A 22,180-nucleotide genomic window follows, 5' to 3' on the forward strand; every position below is an offset into this window, starting at 1 on the left:
AGACTACTTTAATGTTTTTGAGTTCGCCACACCAAAATTTTGCTTCGTCCTCCGCCACTGCAGAGATACGAAAATGTTTCTACCGAAACACACACTCAAGAGACTTTCATCGGAGGGACGGGCAACAAGAGCGTTGCCGCATTGGAGGGGGGTCCGGATGGCACCCGACGGGTTCGGGTACGGGTACAGCTCAACCATACCCGTACCCGACGACCCGGCCCTCAACCGCTACCCGTACCCGTAGTCGGGTATGAAATTTTACCATACCGGCCACCCGCAACGAGTACGGGTTACCCGCGGGTATTTTTACCCGACCCACGAAACAACAACTTTCAAGCATTCAAAAAACAACAGCATTCAGTGATTACGGTCCACAGTTTCATACATCACACAGCAACAGCACACATAACTTATGGTTCATACAACACGTAAAACAAATGTTTAAATTCATGCCATCAATGTCACAGCACATATAAGCAGTTTTGAGCACACCAAGCACAACAGCTCACTCTTGCCGTCGCCGGTGTCGGAGCCTTCGAAATCGATGTCCATCTCGGGCAGGAGGAGGCCGTGGGCCGATGTTGTGCCTGGAGGAGGAGGCACGGGCCGACGCACTGGCGGAGCTAGGCGGCTCGGGGAGGAAGCTAGCAGGCGGTGGGGGTCAAAGGCTTTGGACGCCAACCTGCCGACGGCTGGCGGAGGTCGTGGTCTCGCGGAATGGAGGAGAGGGGGCAGGCGGGGGCGCGACCGCGCGGTGGAGGTCAGGGCGGCTGGCGCCTGGCGGCGGACAGGAGAGGTGATTCGGGCGAAGTGGGGAATTTGGGGATTAGGGTTAGGTCAGGTTGGGTGCTTCAGAGTTTATATATGAGATGTATTGGGCTGGACTTTAGGCAAAATTTAGTGTGCTTATTTACTGGGTTGGCAACTTAAGGTGCGGGTATACGGGTTCGGGTAGTTCAATACCATATCCGTACCTGTCATACCCGTCGGGTACATGATTTTACCATTTACGTACCTGCGGGTATTTTTTCTCACCATACCCGTGTCTTAAACGGGTACATACCCGTCGGGTATGCGGGTATCGGGTACCACTGCCATCCGTAGAGGGGGATGATGACGTTGTAGAGGCATGAAGATGTGCGATCGGGAGGGGGCCACAAAGGGAATTCAGGAGGTAGTAGCTATTGGTGGGATTAATGTGGATGGGGGTTGGACTGAAGTAAACGGCAACTAATAAGATAAACGAAAGTTCCACACGTGCCAATATGAAAATGATATTTTTCGTTGTCGTTTCGTCAAAAAACGTTGTTTTTTTTCACACAAAAAAATCAATCCACGTCGATCGTGAGAAAGGACAAATAAACGTAGTTCAGATCAATCCAAATAAACGTAGTTCAGATCAATCCACATCGATCGTGGGAAGGGAAAAATAAATATACTTCAGATCAATCCACATTGATCGACCGTGACAAGAGACACGTTTATATAAAAGTAAATTCAACAAACTGCGAGAGGCTGCTGTATAGTTACACATATGACCTATGGACAGTGTTGGATGGCTACATAATTTCTCTCTCTATTCTATCGCCGAAGGAAGCACGAAATGTACATGCAGGCAGCTTGCCCAGCTCAAATTCTGTACATATACAACAACAGATTTACACGAGTTACATCTGAACTGAGATCGACTTGGTTGCTTCTACTGCTCTCCTTGCGAGATATTTGGCTTTCCTACAGCCTCGTCATGAAGCTCTGATGATTCTTTAGCATGAGGGTCTCCATGTTGAGAACTCTGTGATGAATCGGCTCGATCAAATCGTGAACTCAATGACTTGAGCATGTTCGACCTCTTTATCAGAAGGCCTAGTGCAGAAGATGCTGCTGCTCGAACAACGGCCTCTGGTGATTGGCTCATTCTACCAACCAACATAGCAAATACCTTGACAAGTGTACTAGGATGTTAGCAGCTCAGCATGATATGTCTGAAATGAGTAAACTACCAAAACGGAGTGTAGATACCTGGGAGAAGTAAGGAGCAAGGAAGCGTTGATCATCCAAAAAGGATAGCATGCAACTCACCAAGCAAACTGCATTTGCTTGGATGACTGGCCAAGGTGCATCGAATGCCTAAAACAAGAATAGAAAAGGTGTTGAATGACGTACTGATCACATTTTATGACTAAGAAAAGGGTACCTGTATAGCAGATTCAAGGTAGCTGTCGACTCTCGCAGGAGATAGTCGACAAAGTTGCTTTGTTAAGTCCCTAATGAAGTCCTCATAATCAGATCTGAGGGCACGTCGCATTAAAAATGTCACTTTTTTAACTAAAATGAGAAATCTCAATAGAAATAGCTAGGAAGGTTCAACACAAACCGCCGATCAGAAGAGAAATATTGCTTGTTCAGAAGCATAGACAAACCATCTATTTCCATCAAAGGCGCCAGGAGCTGGAATGTGTTCTGTTACAAAAAAATCTTGATTATCAAGATATGCAAGTTAAAGAAAATGTTTACCAAGGGAAAACAAAGTAATGACAGTGTACCCGACAGGCAAGGCGAACACTGAGGTCATCATCATGAAGATGGAGGATCAAACGAGGAAGGGTGGCATGTATCTGCAGCAGTGGGCAAAGAACTGAGCTTGAGAAACATTAGTAAACAATTCTTATAACTACCTAAACAAGTAACAACCATAGAACTGCCTTAGAACCTTTTGTGACCACTACTATAGCATCATGTAAGCCTTACATGATGATAGCTCCCTGCTAATTATGTACTGTTAAAGCAACCAGAGTAGAACTTGGGGTTACCTGCTCAAGAAAAGCATGATGCTGTGAACCAACACCATAGGCACTTAGAGCACCATAAGCTGCAAAAGCATTGGACCTCATTTTTGTATTCATGGAAATCTGTAGCACATAAGTTATAGGATACGTCACGATCGTAGATTGTTTACAGTCATCAAATTCTAACGTATATGTATAGAAATAAAGCCACAAAGGACCAGAACTCCCAAATTTAGAGGGAGATGCAACTAATAAAATCTCAAAAGATGAGGAAAACACCAAAAGAGACATATCAGCAGAGCCTTCACATGGCATGTAAAATGCCAGGTTTCTTTTGGCCATAGAGAAGCAATCACAATAGTCATTCTTGTATCACAAAAAATTACTACCAAGAGATAGCTGCAAAAATTCATCTACAAATTTGATGTTCCTTTTGAACAGTGGAAACCAACTCAAGCATTAAACTCAGGCCTTACATTTACAAAGTACTTAGGCCTTAACTAGTCCAGGGTAACAGATAATTTTTTTTTGGGCCACTAAGCAAACAGCCATTCCCAATTATGCAACAAATTTGTTTTCGCTTCTCACTATCTACTAGCCGTATTTGCTTGTGCCATTCCCATCACCCTTAGTGCAGTCAACAATAGATGGTTGGCAAAAGTGTGAAGTGGAAAGAAATTAGTGGCACAGTTGAGAATGGGCCATCGATTAGCCAGGCAAAAAAGATTCCCACAAATAACAAGTGCAACATAGCTCAAAGGTAGACAGTATAAATACATTTGTACATGTTCTTTTTCCCAATATTAACAAATTTGTAGAGGGTCCTTTTTCCTAGGATGCATCACAGCAAGTGTAACTTGCTATTAGACATTATGCTTGTGCTAGATTCCATGTGCACGATAAATTCCACATGACGCTTTTGTTACCAACGAATTGAGCAAACATCCGTTAACCCATAACTAATGATGTGATGCACTTTATTTGAGTCCATACTAGCCAATGTAAATTTACACAAATACCTGCATCATGACATTAAATTTGCAATGGTGAGGGTATGCTATTGTGAATGGTTACCTGGAGATTCCGTAGCCTTACTAAGAGACTTACTAAAATGGGATCAACAGCATCTTGTTCTGATACATTAAGAACCTGAAACCAGATGTTCGTCTATTCTGTTATTGCACGAAAATGTAATTGTAGGCAATTTGCATCATGTAATGCATGAAAAACTCACAGTTAACAAGCATTGGACAGCAGTTAGTTGGACAGATTCGTTGATGTCTTCAAGCAACGCTAATATTACACCTAGGACTTGCTGTATGTATTTAAGCATGTGGCTCTCAGGTATCTGAAAGAGATGACAAGACAGATTAAGCATAAGATTTAATACATAACTACAAAATCTCAAAGAAGCCATCAACTAAATCATGTCTTTGTCTTCGAAATTGAAGAAATTATGTATAAATTATAAGATTCAGAAAACAAGGGGAAAAGGGGATCGTTCAGTACATCAAATAATGTACAGATAAACGTGATTGTAGAGGAAGCATATTACATACACCCTCAACCATATCTTGGATTTTTTTTTACCACACAACCTATGTTAGTCAAGTGCCAGGCAATATGTCAGCGAACATGTATCCTTAGAAGTTGCTCTGTTTAGATTCATGACCTGGACAAGTCCACGCAAACAGAGACTCCTGACAGTAGGTGAGTCATCGGATACATGTTGACACAATTCCTCAACCATTTGTTCAAGCAATGTAGGTTCCTTTTCACTGCAGAGACAAAAAAAAACTGCAATATGTCACTGCCAAGCTTAATAGTGCAGGGATAAAAGTGAAATATTCTTGCTAACAATACCATACAAATTTACAACATACATAATGCATAAAAAGGTGTTATTTGAACATATTTTTTCAGTGACGGGGCATCATTTTTCTTGAGAATATTTATGAACCATGTTGGATGTTGAGTTATACAAAATTGTATTTAGTCAGCTCTTAACTATTTCTTAAAAACACTAGACTAGCCACTATTCCTGAAACTGGCCTTTTGCCTGTCTGTATCCAAATCACCACTACATTTTTCCATTTATCTTAGTGCTTTCTCAAACTTTTGCAATCTGCACTTCTTAAGCTACTGCTGTTTACACTCTTATAAAACAGAGCAATATAGCAGCTAGTACTGGCCTTAGCAGTGACGACCATTCAGTTGTACCCACCAGTATCGAATGGGAGACTTAACTCTTATTCAGTCTAAGCATTTGGAAACTAATCATTCTGAAGCACCCTTTGTTTTCCAGAGGTACAAAGAACATCTCCAGACTTGTATTATAAGGAATGCGAATTACCTGTGGCGAATAAATTCTGATAGTGCGGCAGCAGCAGCCTCCCTTTCAGCCCTCTGATTTCTGTTGAGAGATTTGCTTAAGATAACACAGGTTGGCAGAACCTGTAAATATTATCAAATTATTTTGTTGACGTGAATTCACCATACAATATATGCATTGAAAGTTCAAAATTAGAGAACATCGACTGTTAACATGTTTTTTGTTTGAATCTTGAAAGTAAAATAGTTCACAGTTAAGACAACAAACATGTCCAGCTTTCATTGGAAGCTTATAAGAGTTCCAGAAGAGGTGAGCTGAACAGATTTCACATTCAAAGTATCTTCTTTATTTTATCTGTAAAAATATCATCTTTTCTTGTGAAATAGCTAAAGGTTGATCATTCAAACCTTGGGATTCAGGGGCATCTTCCAAAGGCTGCAAAAGGGATAAACATGGTGGCTACTTCTAAAGATCTTCAGCAAAGAATTCTATACAATTGCTTCGTAGTGTTTCTGGGAGCTATGGCTGCAAAGGCCTTTTTTACCGCATTCACCACATAAACATACAAGGAAGATAATTTACTTTATTTATAGAATTGTAAATGAGGCTTCAGGTACTCCCCAAACAGAAAAACCTAGTCTACTATCTCAGAAAGACTCAAACACATAAAACATTCTAGAAGATACCTCTTTGGGCCTCTTTACTGAGGAACTGCATGCAACCTCCTGAACAAGATCAATCCACTTCTCCTTCTCAGTTTGTTCCCCATCTCGAGCTAATATCTACAGAATGGCAAGAACTTTTTATAGTAAAATACTGTTACACAAATTTGTCAGGAAATAGCTATTAAGCAAATCACCTTTCCCATCTCAACATCGCCAACACAATCACAAAATGACCGGAATGCAATTAACAACAATCTGCAGAACATTAGGTCACAAATTGCCGTTTGTCATTTCACGGTTAGCCTTCAGATATGAAGTTAAGGTTTAACAAAGCTACAGAGTCTGATTTTCACCGTAAAAGCTCATTCCGGCCTAATTCAGCAAGGCCGTGAAGACCTCCCAGCTTCAGTATAAGGGCAGAAAGAACAGAAGGGTAACTTTGCTCAACTGCTTGTTTCCCGATCTTTCCACCACCTCTGTGAAGTTTCAATATTTTTCCAGTACATCAAATCAGCAGACGAAAAGGAACCCAGTTGCCCAACAGTACTGAATCAACAGTCAGCCATCAAATGGAAGTCAATACCTCAGGAATGCATTGAGAGCAAACATAGTTGCTTGTAGAATACAGTCATTTGCTGATGACTCTGAGTTAACTTCCCCTTTTTCTGAATCATTTGTTGCCACAGGTTCTTTGTGAAGTATAGATAAAATGTATTCCAGGAAAAGAAAAGCTAGCACCTTATGCTGAGAGAATGCCTGAAATCAGGGCAAAAAAATAAACACATGATAAGAAGTGTATCTGTAGAATTCACCTGGGCAATGCTACTGTGGGTGATATTTCATTCAAAATTAGTATCATGAGGATGAGTCCAAAATACTATTGTAAATTAATTATGCAGATTTTTACTATATGTACAACAGTACAAGGCAAATACAAGGAATGCATACATGTAATAAATTACTATGGTGGTATCGCCCTAAACCTTTTTGTTTGAGATTAGGCGTGTCTCAACTACTACCACAACAACTGTTCTTTAGAAATGAGAAAAATGCAGATGAGCCATCACATTTACCCAATTACAACTTCTTCAACAAAACAAACAATATACAACTAAACTCAGTGACTCACCATAAGTCATTTCTAGAGTTTGGGGTGATACTGTGTTAACTTTTCTGTCCTATTGCAAGCTTGCATTTTTTTCAAATCAGGACGGATATAGCATGCATTTCTTAGCAAGGAATCAAGTGCAATGAATATCTATCAATTTTCTAGGAACTCATCAATCTGAATAACAATTTTAGATATCTACTGTACCTTCTGAATCCTGATTATGAGGGCTATATACAGATGGATAGCTATGAACAAATAGAAATATACATTTTAAATGAGATCTTAATAAAAAAAGATTAGTTGTTAACTTAACATCACATGATTACACTGAACAGTTTAGCAGGATTATATTTTCTTAGATGAATCCCATCTGGATGCAATTAAGATAGAAGTCATAAATGCATGTGAACGCTTGCATAACACAGATACCCAGGCTCAACCCAAATACTTACATAGAAAACATCTTGTATAGCCCAACCGCCACGAATTCTTGTTATGTCCTTTGTGCAAATATCTCGCCCAGCCACAAATAAAACTTCGTCAAAGACCACAATGTGGTTGGTGTTTTCTGCTAAGCATGATATCTATCTGAAGTCAAGTGTAAAAACTGATTGTGGGCATAAACCTAGACAAGAATATTGGTACTAAAAAATATGAATGATAAACACAAATTGTTAACAGAATTGATAACGGATACTGCATTAAGAACTTCTTGGCGTGAATGCTTGTCGGTAATAGCAACAGCTGATGAGAGCAAAGATTGTGTTGTCCTATAACATCACAAATAAGATCTTAGAAATCTTCGAATCATACAATAAAAAATAGGCTATGCACTGTGTTTCATTCCGAGAAAATTAGGTCAGTGACACTCTCAAAACGTGCATAATTAAAAAAATACCCATCAAAGATGGTCATCGCTGGATGACAGTATAACTCTGCCGGCCAGGAATGACACTATGATATGTAACTTTTTCAGAAGTGACCAAAATATCCCTGCATGGTTTCTTTTGTAGTTGGTTTCATTATGGTGATAATGAGGCCTCCCCAAGTTGGTCGACTTGATCCTCTGTGAAGCCAAGCTCTGGATAGATGCTGAAGCTAAAAGCTTAGTAGGCACTTGTGGCTGTCCATTTTTTTTGTCTTTGCTCTTCTTTTCTTTTCACTGTAGGCTAGCTTTCCCGCCTTTCTTTAGGTTCTTGTTTTGTCTTTGGTTGTACGGTTCACATCATCTTGATGCTTTTTTTAGAGTAAAGAGGAGAGGGGCTGACGGGGATAAGGAAGAAAGAGGCAGGGTTTTTTTAGCAAAAGAGCGTCAACCTTGTCACCTGACATGTGTACTCAAGTAGCCACGTCGGCAACAGACACTCGCCCAAACCACACTAGGACCTGTGCCGAACCACTTATGAAACAATTCAGACTCAGACGTGCAGTTTCAAAGAACTAGGACTAACTTGGGACCTTTACGAAAGAATTGGGACCTCTGATGCATTTTACTCCTTTTTTTAATACAAAATTGCATCATTTAGGTGTGTTCTCAGAAAAAAGATTATGGGGCCTCCCCAGAGATTTGTCACAGCACTCCCCACTCAGGCCAAAATGATGCCATTGCATCCTGATATGCAGTGTCCATCCTCTATGTCCTAAACTGAGATGGAGGACATTTTGGTATTTTCCAGCTAGCATTGATATTTCCAAAAATACATGTGTTTTGCAATGTCATCTAGCAGAGATCAGATATCACACTTTCTGTTCTTCATTAATTGTGATCTTTCAGGGTGCTCCTAAGATAATTTCCTCTTCGATAAACTAACCTCAATACATCGGCATCACGCAGATCCTTGCATCTTCTGATGATAAAAATGATAATGGCTTGAATGGAACCATCTGCTGATTGCTTTACTTTATCACATGTTGCTAATGTGCAAGAGTGCAGCAAGACGACCAACTACGAAAGTAAAGAAATAATATGTCAACAACTATAATGAATCTGTGAACTTTAACTCCAATTCAGCCAGGATTTTTCACCTCATCCTTGGATAGTAGGATACATACAGAGGAGACGACCGTATGAAATATTTCGATCTGGTCAACAGATGCCTTCTGAAAAAAAATACAAGATATATTTTTATATTTGCTAACGGAAGAAGAGGATTTAACAGGCAGTAAAGTAATACAGGACACTCACCCTTCTGACAATAGAGACTATGTCCTCTAGGGAGGACAAAGCGCCGTATGAAGATTCTAGATCAATGTCATTTGCAGATGCCTTCTGCTTTGGAAGTGACAATGATATATTGAAGAAAAGTGCAATGATCTGCAACAGGAAAAGCATATGATGGAGATAAATTGACAAGCTAAATTTCAATGTATAAAGATAACTTTTAATAGTTATACAGTGTAGGTCCTTGTGTTATCTTCTGCAAAAACATAACTATTTTCAACAGAACCACACGACATATGTTATGCTGCACAACCAAAATAATTAGGTAACTAGTCTCGCAATCTTCCTTCATATGTTCCACATTAAAACCAGAAGGCCTAGAAAATGGCATAATTGCACAGAAAATTTTGGCAGAAAAAGGAACGCAAATCAGATATTTCTGCACAAACCTGAATTGCAACTTTTCTAACTTCATCGTCTGTATCAGCGCAACGAGGAAGATATGCCATTATCCTCTCTCCCAAGCTTAATGAATCCCGATGAGGCAACACAAATGCAGCTGGTGACAAAATAAAAAGCAGCCTTGACCTACTGAGATCACAAATTATACATTTGCAGGAGCAAACTAGCAATTGAAGAAAATTATTCAACATACATGGCAAACTTGACAAGCTCCTAGACCCTCCCTGGTCGATTTGCTTCAGTGTCAAAGTTGGATAGGAACCCAGTGCACCAAATCCACCAGAACAAAGATTGCGGAACTTTATTAACACCTCATGTACAGCAACACATCCCCTTCTCCTCTGGTGTTCTGAAGAGGATGAAACATATGGATCGAGTTGTCTAAGAATATGCAACAGCTGCTCTGCTCTGCTTCGACCATCTTCACCACTGACAAAACAAAGGTCAGCGTACATCAAGAAAGTGCCAGAAGAAAAAGAGCAGACAAGAAGAAACTGACAACATACAAGAAAGCTTATCCAAAAATATTATAAATTAAAACCAAGAGCTTAAAGTATTACCTAGTTAGCAGAATGGCACCTAACAGAATAATGAGGTTTGTTATGAGGCTCTCAACAATGTTTGAGGGCTCAGTTGGCAAAGCAAAAAAACCTAAGGTTGCCTGTAAATGGAACAGAAAACAAGTCGAACTTATATAAGTCATGTAAAGTAACTGAAACTACAGTGGAGAAGCTATTGCCATATTTCTGTGACGTTGCGCCACTGCAATGCAGGACCTTCATGACACGATTTCTTGTTTCCATAGGTAGTCTTGGTTCAATTGAAACCAGAGTAGTACAAGCACTTAAAGCAACACTCTGCACATGTAAGAGAATTTAAAGGAGTAAATCTATCAAATTCAAGCAGCTACTGAACATATGATAATGAATAGAAGTTTAATCTAAAGGAAGACTATAGGCATAAGAATTGTGTAAGATAAATAAAATTCAGCTGGAACAAAGAATCAAATCTGCAAATATTGACAAGAGTTAAAACTTGAGTTCATACTTGTGTTTGCAGAAGCTCAATGCTGAAATCAACAAGATCGTCACTTTGATCCCTTCCCATTAGAGTTAGCACATATTCCAGCAATTGATCTCTTCGTTTCAGTGGGAATGAAATTCCCATTTCAGCAGCGCTAATAACAGCTCGGCCTACACAACAGTAGTCATATAACATAACTAGACCCCCAAAAAAGTGTATGTAAGCTGAAACTTGGAAACTTTCATTGCTGAATTAAGACTCCCTTGTTTCATAATATATGTCCCGCACGCATACTTAGGAGGCCGAAAAGCTAAGTATATTTGATGGAGTTGAACTATGCTTGATCCTATTAAATACACATATTATTAATCTATCTGATGGGAGCAAGTATGGCTTGGTTGCATCAAATATTACTTCAATTTTGTTCCTCCTAGGTATGCCCGTGGGACAGATCTTATGATTCATGTACATAAACACTAACTCATAAAACAAGACATGCCACACAGCCTTCTTATAAAGAAAATTACCTAAAAGGTCAATTGCAGTAATGACAGCTTGCTTTGCAGTAGGATGTTGAACGTAAAGGAATCTTCCAAGCATATCCGTCCCCTGTGTACAAGGTAAGCAGAGTAAAGCTAGAAACCCAAAACAACGTGTCTGAAGATTCTCGGCCCAATGGCCAGGCTATGAAATCAAGAAAATATCTAAATGCTTGATGTGTTTTGCTGCAATGATGATAATGGCACATGTTGAGCTACTGCTTTATTGTTGAACCCCTCTCTTAATTCATGTTCTGGCATAGTGTGGTGTTCCCTTTCTACTCTCTGGGGATGCCCAAGAAGCTGCACCCTATTTGATGAAGCTCTGGTCAACTTTATCTGAGACTACCCCAGACAGGACTTACTATGGGACCTGCTCTGGCAATCAAAAGATGTACTATGTGTCTCATTTCATTAACATTTGCATCAACTTCTTATAGCACCGCACATAGTTCTCCCTCTGCATCAAAATAGATGTCCTTTTAGTTTTAGATAGTCTACATTCTTCTTTGTATTTGACCACTTATATTAATTAAGGTTAGATGTAAATGGTAGCATTCAATTTGTCACTAAAAATTGTTTAATAATATATTTTTATAATATTTTATTCGCATGCTTATTGAGAAAGTAATGGTCAAAGATGCACATTGAAGACTGCGCAAACTGCAAAGTCAATAAGGACATCTATGTCGAAATGGAGGGACTACGTAGCAAGGCACAAACAGGCTATCACAGAGGCAAAAAATAGTTCAATTTGCTCGCTTTGGAAAGAGCATATTTTGCAAACAATGAGCCCTTTTTTTTTGGAAGAAATCTACGTGCACTCGCCTTCTACAGGGAGTACTTTAAAATACTTCAGTTTAAACAACAAGGGACAAAAGCATATTTACACAGCCAGGAACCACCCATCTAACAAGTCCTAAAAGCATGAGCTCAGTTTTGCGAAATGGCACAATTTTCCTCACAGAGAAGTGTGGATTCTGGTTCATAGGAGAAGTCTATATAAGGCTTGGACCAACACAGTGGTTTGCTATACTAGTCAAGATTAGTTGACCACAGATGCATATGTAATTTTCAGTTATAGTGTGTGGTAAGTGGTCACCTCCATACAGCAGAAACAAAAACAAGTCTGTTCATAGATTGGATATGTACCACGAGCGCATTGATTCTAGCTTCAATAACTGTTGATGGAGCATATCTTGCAGCATAACCATACATCAAAGCCAGAGCTGCATATGTGTCATCAACATCCTCCACTTTTTCTCTGAATGAGAAAAATGAGAGAAACCTGTAGAATTCACCACATATATTTATTAATAAAATGAACGAACTACATGTATGACCAGGGAAAGAAGAACTAAGAAACCAAGAGAATAGTGTCATATGATCCACTTTATATACAATCTCAGTTTCTGTTTCTTCAAATACATCATGGGGACAAGTACCACTCCCTCCATTCCTTTTTATAAGATGTTTTAGCTTTGTCCTAAGTCAGACCAAGTTTATAGAAAACTATACTAATGTCTACAAGATCAAATAAGTATACTATAAGATATATATATCATGACGGATTTAATAAAAGTAATTTAGAGTTGTAAATGTTGGTACATTTTTCTATAAACTTGGTCTAGAACATCTTATAAAAAGGAACGAAGGGAGTGCAAAAGTAGGAAAAGGAAGAACAAATTGAAACCAAATTAAAGTTTCAGTCACAGATATCGGGAGATCATTATAGGTGATTAATTTAAAAGAGAAAGAAGTTGGTAACTTTGGGCATACAATTTACCGTAAAGGTGTGTATGTGAAACAGACACATAAGCATACTTCCAATTTAGCTTATGAGTCGATGCCTCAAGAAGGATTGCAGTGAGATTAACAAGATGAGATAAATTTCTCCTACAAAAGGGTAACTACCTCTGGAGAGCACTTTGCCCTGCATTGTCTAATATGTTCTTCAGCTTCTCCAAAACTGTGTCCAAATGAGATGCTGCAACCTGCAAGTGTAAATTCAGTACCAAATGCTCCAAAATGAAGTCCAAAAATGAAAAAACTCCATTAGTGCCAACTTACCAAACCAATTCCTTGGGCAAGTCCAAGGCGATTAACAGGAATAGACATACTTGAATGTCTACACATCCAATCAATCTTTTCACGGACATAAATCCGATCATCAACCTTCTGAAGAAGCATTCCTAAACATCTGCAGATACTCAAAAAAAAATCACTTCCAACACATTGATTACATGGGCATGTTGAGAATATATATTGTGCATACAAGCTAAAAACATCAAGTCCAGCTTAATCGGAATGTAAGGTGTACCAAGCAACAACATTGGTTGCCACATTCTGAGATAAGCCTAAGAAGGTAAGCGGAATAACATAAATTTACCTGTGCAGCAAAGCAGAATGTCCATCAGATGTAGCATAAAGATCATATTGTGTAGCAAATGCATCGCCCAAGGATATGGCCCACACATTATCATTCATAACATCCAAGGATTCAGCTAAAAACTGGAAGATATGGCCAGATTAGATTTCGAGAGAAGCAGAATTTGAATCCTCACAAGAAAATGTGTGCAAGGTACAAACAAACAATACATCTTTTACTGGCATCTGTGTTTTACTCAGCTAGTTAGCAAAAAAATGAGCATAACGACCACAATCAGTTAATGGCCATAAATATAGTTGCTTCAATAAATGTTTATGATCTTTTTTTCTCCAACAATATGATTATGATCTTCAAACAAGAATAAGATACTTACATTTATTATCATGTCATCCCATATTTCCTGGTATGTGCTATCTTGCTTAAGGTCTTCAGGGTCACTGATGTAAGCTTTCATCTTAGGGATCTAATACTTGCCAAAATATACATTTTGTAAGCCACTTCAACAAAATGACAAGCGAAAATCATGTTACATATTGCAATGCTTTCTACAAATAAACCATGCACAGGACAAGCATCACAGGATGAACCGGCACATGTTTTTCTTTGAAGGGATTAACATAAAAAAAAACTTGAAGGCATGAATTCTGCAGAAAGATGCGTAGGAAATAACTAACTTGTAGTCCTAGTTTTCTACTTGGAACTAATAAAATACACATAGAATTTACTGGCAAAAAAACTGGAATAAGATTGCACTCTTTAACAGCTAACAGTAGATGAAGAGGCTATACCTCATCTTGCCAAAACAAAGAAAGGTTTTTTGGGAAAAGTGGACCCAAGTAGCACAGCACCTACAAAAATCAAAGGTAAAGTGAATGTTGATGACTGGAAATAAATAGAGCTATAAATCACCAAAGAACTCACAAAAGAGACCACAGAGAGTTTAAACAAATAAAGATGTCATGGGCCAGTGCAGCCACATCAAGTGCTTTAACCGGTGACAGCTAGAGTTACACAATATATGAGGGCAAACAAAGTTAAAATCAGTTATTTCATCAGTAAAGTACTTCATTTGTACTGAAAATAAGGTATGCAAAGCTATGGAATTGAACCATTATATAATCCGGATATTGAATGAAAGCAAATAATATCAGGCAACCCTATTTGGCTGATGGTAAAAGCTATTCCAGTTGACCACAAATACAACTATTGTGATATAAACATGTTTTCCTGTTAAAACAATTAAACAAGTCAATGCCTAATCTACCAAATCCATTGCAACAAGCCAACAACATCAACTTCATGATAATTCACCATCAAAACATAAAAGAACTTCAGGATGGTACAGGATCTTAAGAGGAAAAGTATTCACATGTTCTGTTTCAGAGAAAATGTATTTGCATGTCCAGGAAAAGCTTGATTATGCACGAAATAGATGGATGAACGTAAAGTCAGATATGAAAACAAAAAAGGACCAGGTCAAAACAGGCTGTTAGGATTAATTAGTTTGAAGACAAACCGTCAGGATCTGGGTAGCGAGTTGACCCCTAGCAAGTGGATTATGCAGAAGCACAAGCAAACGAGCAAACAAATCCTGCATGAACCATATTTCTATGAGAAGTAGCTATGGGTGAGAAATGATGACATCTGATATCAAGCAAAGTACCTCGGGACTGGGCATTTCATTTGAGGTATTGAACTCAGTATATAGTGGGTTTGTCTGCGACAACTTATGCCTACACAGTTCAGTGATGCATTTGCAGACCTGCAGATATTTCCATCACAATCAATACACAGTCATATTAATATTATGAACCTGGTTGAATGTGCAGTATTTGTTCAGTAAAGAACAATTAGAAATATAACCAGCTAAGGTCCATTGCTTTGACAAATATTAAGGTGCAGAGAATAACTTAAAAGCACTCACCGTAGATACTGCACCTGTATACTTCTTTGGGATTATCAGCTTCAAGATAAAAGGCCATAGAACAAGCTGGAAATAGGAAATTCTAAAATGCATTAATCAAGTAATGGAAGAAGTATTATACTAGCTCCATAAGTTGATTTCCTGATTAGATAAGCATAGCATAAAGATTACAGAAAAACAGCAAGTTCCCAATTCACCTCCATTTCAGGAATGGTAATTGCTAGTAAAAGTAGACCCTTTTCGCACACAGCTCTTAGTTCAGATAGACCAGCAAGACTTGCTTTCATCTGATAAATGAAAATAGGAGATGAATCATTCTAAAGCAATTGACAGACAACAAGTAAATTCTGCAGAATCTAAAATAAATGACCTCAAATCTTTTATCCTGGAAGTACTCATTTTTTAGAGTGTTGAGATCATTTAGATCATCATCGGTTATAGCACTATGCCGGACCAAAAACTCAACTGCGAGCTCAGCAGGATGCCCACTTAAGTAGCAATGTGAAGCCAGAACAACAATTAGCTGTACATTGTTGAATTAGTGTCAAGAAAATGAATAATAGGATGTATAAAAATAATACAGATGTCAGTATTATCTACAATAATGCACCATATGATGCATTAAAAAAAATGTATTAAATATTTATAAAACCTGCCAAAAGTTATCATGTCATTTAGTACCTCAGCTAGTGCCATTCGAATGCCCAAGCTCTGCTCCTCTAAGAGTGATTTGACTATTTCAACCAATAATAGCTGCTTCGTATGCCATGATTCCAACAACCTGTACAGATAGGTTATAGAGCTTGTTAAAGCTAATGAGACGGGGGTGGGGCAGGGGGGGGGGGGGGGGGGGAGAGAACCTGGGCAATAAATGTTTTATTGTGCCAAGTGCCCCAACAATGGATGCTTCATCCTTTGACTTGCATTTCTGCAAGACAATAGAAGGCAACAGCAATAGTCCATATAAGCCTAATGTGTGAACACTCACAGTGAACTTTGAGTGCTTTGGAATGTATAGGAAGTAGAGTAATTGTAACTCTTACACTCAGAAGGAACATGCACAGATCCTCAGGATATGCTAATCCAATTACCAAGAAACAATGCTGGAGTTCATTGTATGTCTACAAGCATGCAACGATGGCATATGAGCAGTAAACATTTTTATAAAAAGCAATATACATCTATTACACATCAACGGAAAAAAAAACTTTGCTTAGAATTAAGAAACAGCTCGAGGATCTTCCGGGAAGATACTGGGTAAATTTGTTTCCAATATTTAAACATGGAAGCTTTGTGAAATTCCTAGTGACAGATACACAATGAAGATAACGTCAACTACAATTCATGCTCAAATGAGGACAATACAGCACTCCTATAAATTGGTGCTGGTCTGCAATGGTGCAACATACTGGCCTAACAAGGAGTAATAACACCAATTTTGTTAACTCAAGTTAGCAGTATCGATTTGCAATTTTGTTAACTCAAGTTAGCAGTATCGATTTGTAAATTATAACTTGTCAAGATCCACTGACTCAAACACTAGGTTTTTTAAACAGTATAAGGAGAACCAACCCTAACCCCCTGAATAAATATTTGAGCAGTATAGACATCCTTATATTTAGAAAGTCGTGATACGGCATTATGGATTAGAGATGATTCACCAGGTGATAGAAAAATTAATGTATGTCTCAATGCAACTAAAATTTTCATAAAAGGTTTAAGACAGGAGGCACCTTCAATCCCTTTGAAACATATGAGCGTTCATCTTTGCTGTTGTTGACAGATGCTAAAGGAAGAAGAGTAACTAAGGTAACAGTTAGCTCCTGCAACACAAGAAATAGCAGCTATCAACTTATCATAATTCTAAATTCTAATAAGAAACATATAAAATATCAATGTATGTATTGAGTAAGAGTATATTGTGTAAAGAATGTCCTTAATTACCTCGAACTCAAGTAAAGGAGGGCCACTTTCTGACATTAATGAGGCATTAAGAAGGTTATGAAGACTGTGAGCCGCGATAAAAGCAATTTCTTGATCTTTCCTACATCTACATAGGCAAAAGTGCAAAACAATTAAATGCCTAGGAAAACTTGCAAACATCTTCAGTAAATATATGAGCATAAATCCATACAGGTCCAGCATTGTTGGTATTATCCTTGGCAGTGCTGATTTCAACTGTGACCTAGTGACCAGGCCAACCATTTCTCCTAAAGCCTCCACAGAAGACAGCCGCACCTGATGGGAATATTAACCAGACAATGAACAGCACTTAAAAAATTTCTTTGTCAGGCAACTTTATGTGCATTACTACAAAAGAAGTTTCTGTAAGCCACCAAGATCCCAAAATACTGTAACAATTTTGCAAATTCTGAAGGGGGAGGGGGGGGGGGGGAGAGAAGGGAAAATGTCCATTTTAGAATAGACTCCAAAAGGTAGATTATCAAAACTTGGTGCCAAGGAACTTATATGGCACAAACTCCAATTGAAATTGGAGAAATTAACTCAGCAACCATCTGATTAATAGAGAATGCAGAACAACTGTCTGATCTGCATGGCACAACTTGTTGACAGTCTCCCAAGAGTCAACGATAATCTCACTGTAAGCCTGTAAGGAGGTCCTCACTTGATACATCACAAGGTTCACAAAACAGTCACAGCATGACTTGCCATGTTGTTTGTCCGACAGTTGGATCTGGGTGCACCGTAGCACAACTGCTTAGTGGCCAGTGACCACCCCATTAATCACTCAATAGGCATCATAATGGCGATCAAAATATATTGAGCTATCGTAGGAGGCTCGGCACAATATTTGGCATTGAACTACAATTTGTTATTATGTACTCCCTCCTTTCCATATTATAGGGCATCCTCGTATTTCGAGCTTCTTTGACCATCAGCCAATAAATTGTGGGTTATGTGCCATAAAATTATACCATCAAAATTCATATTCGAAAGAAGTATTTAATGGTATATTTTTATGTCGAACAACTCATATTAATTGTCTAATTGATTGTCAAAGTGAAATATTGAAATCCATGTGTGCCATAAGCATAAAGTATGGAAAGGAGGGAGTACCAGTTTTACTGGCAGGTATGTGTTTCTGACAAATAACCAAAGTTATTTATTTAGGTCCAAGTGTTATTCACACATCCAAACATTTGATTTTTTTTCTTTTACTGAGCATGATCCTACCAGTTGATACACTATACTAATGAAACGGGTGCAAAATAGCAACAAACAACTAGCATGTGTACCTTTAAATCACGGGAGCTTGTCCATACTTTTAGAAGTAATTCAAATACTGAATTCATGAAGGACCTGACAATGAATTATTGCATGATAGCATAACGGCTTCCACTACATCAAATACTTTTTTTTGTTTAGAAAAAGCTCTTTCTCAAACTGAAAACTTACATAACATCAGTATCGAAAGGAAGCCCGGAGGCGTCTCCTATATAGACCCATGCAGCCTGGCACCAACACTTAAATGCTGCAAATGGAAGGGAAAATGGTATCAATTAATACAAAAGCAAGATTGTATACAAATTTCCAGGAATAGATGAGAGTACAAACCAGAACATATCTCTATGGTACAGAGTGGCAATTACTAGTTAACTCCATTTGAAAGTAGATGACCGGTGGGAATTTCAAAGCACATACCATTAGCAAAAACAGGTCGTTGGCCATCTCGTACACTTCCTAGGATAGGTAAAACGCGCAAAAGCACATCCTTTAATCGTGGGGTAAACTGCAAGGCTTCAAATAAGAAAGAACAAGTTGCAAATTCAGCAGTCCAACCAATTCAGATGAAATTTAAAAACAAAAATGTGTTTAACCTTCAGCTGATGCAAAATCTGCAAGTATCTGTAGCATGGCTGGCAAAGCAGAAGTTGGTCCAGAGAAGTAAAGAAATATCTCCTCCATCATCTACAACAAGTTGGGTCAATGGTTGACAATATTGTGCTAGACTACAAAGTAGTCAAGAATCGGCACCACCCAAGGCCGGCAGAAATATGAAGAGACCAAACTGAGTATAATGAGAAACATGGGCAGGAAATTTATACTCAAAACCATCTACAAGGTTTACTATATAAGCAGGCTTCTTTCATGATATATGACTTATGAGAACACGTCAATATGATGCTATAAAGAGCACGACATAGAAGGAACAATCTGCCGTTATGAATACAAGTTCTTTTCGGGTGGCCATCCAAGACAGAACTTGTAGATGACTTTTGAATTTATATACAATTACCGAAGCTATATCCATAAATCAACTTGAAGTTTTTCTACCAGAATGCTCATAATGGACTTGATGGTACACCCAAAATGATTGGTATCAAACTGCAAACTCTGGAGCTGAAATTAAGTCATGTTGCAGGTTACAGAACCCTTCGATGGATTATTGTTTTCTAAAAAACTGAATCTCTTAGGGGAAATTAGCTCGGTAGCAACGGAAGAGAGTTGAGTGTAATCATAAAAATGCAAGAGAAGGCTACTGCTAAATGGCACTGCAAACCCTCTGTGTTGCATCATGAGTTGATGACACTATCCACTTATTCTTTTCTCAAATTAAACGGAACACTCTTCATCAGTTCAGTGGTGGAGTTTGATTGGGCCCAGGTTGGGCCTGCACACGCACACGCACACGCACAAGCACACGCACACACACCAGCCCAAGTGTTTCCGTTAATTAGCTTTCATCATTTTAAGGTCTGTGCCAGTACCACACTAGACGGACATTTTTGGTCCTTTTAGTTATAACAGTTTTATCCATGAACAAAAGGTATAGTGGTGGGGCAAGGTATACCAAATCTGGATCATGTGACCCTATGGCAACAAGAAGGGTAGCTGCTGCCCTTTGCCAAATAGCATTGAAGTCCTGATCACCAAAGAACCGACAATTTAGATCAACCAAAGAAACAAAACATAAGCAGAGAAAACAGGAAAAGTACAAAACGAAACTTTAAGAACAAACACTGTGCATCATTGGCAGTGCAGCATATCAGAATAGGTAAATAGATAACATCATTGATGTTCAAATCATGACAAAAAGGGAAGAATAAAGTTGTAATATCTTGGCTGCAGAAAACCAATGCCATCTTCACAAATAAAATGCCAAGGGTTGAGATGTTTGGGAGCTACCAAAATTACGCAGTTCAGAAAGCTGTTACGCTCATTTACATCAATCTAAATTTAGAATGTAATAGGTTGTATAGAGGAAAGTTACGAGTACACTACATATAGTGAGTGTCTGAGTGGTAATAAAGTAATGAGTCTGGGAACTTTCGAAATATTAAATTTCAAAGTATACAGTGGTATTGAATTTTAATTCTGAGGAGGCCGTGGAAACATTTTAAGTCAGGGTAAGGGTGTGATAAGTGAAGTGTGCAATCATAAAATTGTTCTATAGCATCTTACTCTAGCAGGGTCAGTTCACCAAGATAATAGTGTAACAATTATAGCAGATTACCATGCCTACTATGCCAAGAAAATTTATGTTCACTGTTTAATGATCCTCATAAAATTATCTCAATCTATCTATCATTCAACCCAATCGCAGAAATGAGGCTGAACGGCTGCAAAGCAGTGCCTCATTTCCAGCTCACATATAGTGTTGAACTAAAACCGTAAGGGGTTAGATTGACAGCATCCGATACCTTTGAGCTAACAATCTCCGCAGTTGCAATCTTGGCGATTTTCCGGAGGAACCCGCGTTCAGCATCCCAGCGGTCGAGAGCCCTCACGGCAGAAGCCATCACGAGAAAAACGCCAGCCATGTTGCCAAACCTCTACAATCCACACAGATAAAACCACAACTCATTCGTACCCACATACCCACAGTGCAAACAAAACAGAAAATAAAAGTGCCCGAATGAGCATATATTCGCCGTCAGAGCTCACCCGATGGCCGCCTCTCGATACGGTGGCGCAGCAGTCGAGGACGAGCAGCGGGTTCCTGCAACGAACACGCAACGAATTAATTCACCGAGAGTTCTCTTCCCGCGGAAAAGGAGAGTGGCGCACTGGAGCGAGGCTGCGAGAGACCCTTACAGCGGCGCAATCTCGCGTAGCGCGGCGAGGGCGGAGTCGCGGGCGCGAGGGGAGTCGTCGGCGAGGGAGGCGACGAGCACCTGCACGGCCTCTGCAAAAAAAATGAAGAGACGTGGAGGCGAGTGAGAAGGCGCCAGAGAGATTGGCATCAGATCGACCGGAGGGTCTGGTGAGATCGAGGGGGCGGTCACCTAGTGCGGCGGCAGACGCCGCGGCGGAAGACGATGAGGAGGAGGAGGACGCCATGGAGGAGGAGTGGGAGGACGCCGCGAGGAGATCCGCGGCAACTGACGAGGCCAGCCAGGAAGAAGGAGGTTCGGCGCCAGCTCAGAAAGGCTCAAGTCCGAGAGGGCGCGACACGATGAGAGGTGAGGTCATTTGGGCCGCGCCGATGTGGTGGGCACGCGGAGGAAACTGACGATGGGAAGAGAACGGATCCAACAACAGTTTAGCTGATGGGGATTGAATTGGATTGTTGGACCCAACGAAACGTGCCGGTTTTGTGTGTTCGTCTGCCGTTCTCGATTTCTGGTTCCCTTCGCTGAACCCTGAACAGTGAAGAGTTAACGGAGAATCTATCTGCAGTTCTGGTTCTCGAAGCTTTCGCGATTTTGAGCCAGCTTCCATTTCTTCGATCAGATGGTGCTCTATTGAAAGTATTGTTAGATTTACTCGTTCTGATGAATCAGGACAGAGGATACGGCATTGCCGCAGGAGGTTGAAATTGTTTT

General features: G+C 39.4%; 1 protein-coding gene across 2 annotated transcripts; it reads right to left on the reverse strand.

The window, feature by feature from the left end:
- Positions 1–1,393: 1,393 nt before the first annotated feature.
- On the reverse strand, positions 1,394–21,873 carry LOC100828233 (protein SHOOT GRAVITROPISM 6). Of its 2 annotated transcripts, none has more exons than XM_014897219.2 (51): positions 21,641–21,873; positions 21,450–21,540; positions 21,300–21,354; positions 21,056–21,187; positions 20,206–20,277; positions 19,232–19,322; positions 19,056–19,151; positions 18,810–18,885; positions 18,650–18,713; positions 17,527–17,630; positions 17,337–17,442; positions 17,126–17,215; positions 16,436–16,513; positions 16,253–16,320; positions 16,074–16,173; positions 15,763–15,915; positions 15,590–15,679; positions 15,393–15,458; positions 15,132–15,230; positions 14,985–15,059; positions 14,257–14,316; positions 13,842–13,931; positions 13,469–13,590; positions 13,150–13,279; positions 12,994–13,073; positions 12,232–12,367; positions 11,068–11,149; positions 10,565–10,710; positions 10,294–10,374; positions 10,078–10,178; positions 9,711–9,946; positions 9,505–9,614; positions 9,080–9,208; positions 8,920–8,991; positions 8,706–8,839; positions 7,592–7,664; positions 7,347–7,478; positions 6,367–6,539; positions 6,137–6,259; positions 5,978–6,038; positions 5,805–5,900; positions 5,140–5,240; positions 4,459–4,564; positions 4,021–4,134; positions 3,861–3,935; positions 2,811–2,909; positions 2,544–2,615; positions 2,375–2,460; positions 2,195–2,288; positions 2,020–2,127; positions 1,394–1,939 (listed from the first exon to the last, which is right to left on the reverse strand). In XM_014897219.2, exons 1-51 carry the CDS (start codon positions 21,693–21,695, stop codon positions 1,700–1,702), a joined length of 5,223 nt encoding a protein of 1,740 aa, XP_014752705.1. In that variant the 5' UTR covers positions 21,696–21,873; the 3' UTR covers positions 1,394–1,699. The 2 variants fall into 2 exon arrangements, with proteins under 2 accessions (XP_014752705.1, XP_014752704.1); XM_014897218.2 differs by having other exon boundaries at positions 8,920–8,994; positions 21,641–21,871.
- Positions 21,874–22,180: the final 307 nt, after the last annotated feature.

The sequence above is a fragment of the Brachypodium distachyon genome, chromosome 1 (genome assembly GCF_000005505.3).
Source record: "Brachypodium distachyon strain Bd21 chromosome 1, Brachypodium_distachyon_v3.0, whole genome shotgun sequence".
NCBI lineage: Eukaryota > Viridiplantae > Streptophyta > Magnoliopsida > Poales > Poaceae > Brachypodium > Brachypodium distachyon.

Coding starts and splice junctions, on each gene's coding strand:
- LOC100828233 (XM_014897218.2), bottom strand. CDS start 21,695: ATGGCGTCCTCCTCCTCCTCATCGTCTTCCGCCGCGGCGTCTGCCGCC. Junction 20,278..21,055: donor CGGAGATTGTTAGCTCAAAG/GTATCGGATGCT, acceptor TTTGGTGATCAG/GACTTCAATGCTATTTGGCA. Junction 17,631..18,649: donor CAAGCTCCCGTGATTTAAAG/GTACACATGCTA, acceptor TATTCCCATCAG/GTGCGGCTGTCTTCTGTGGA.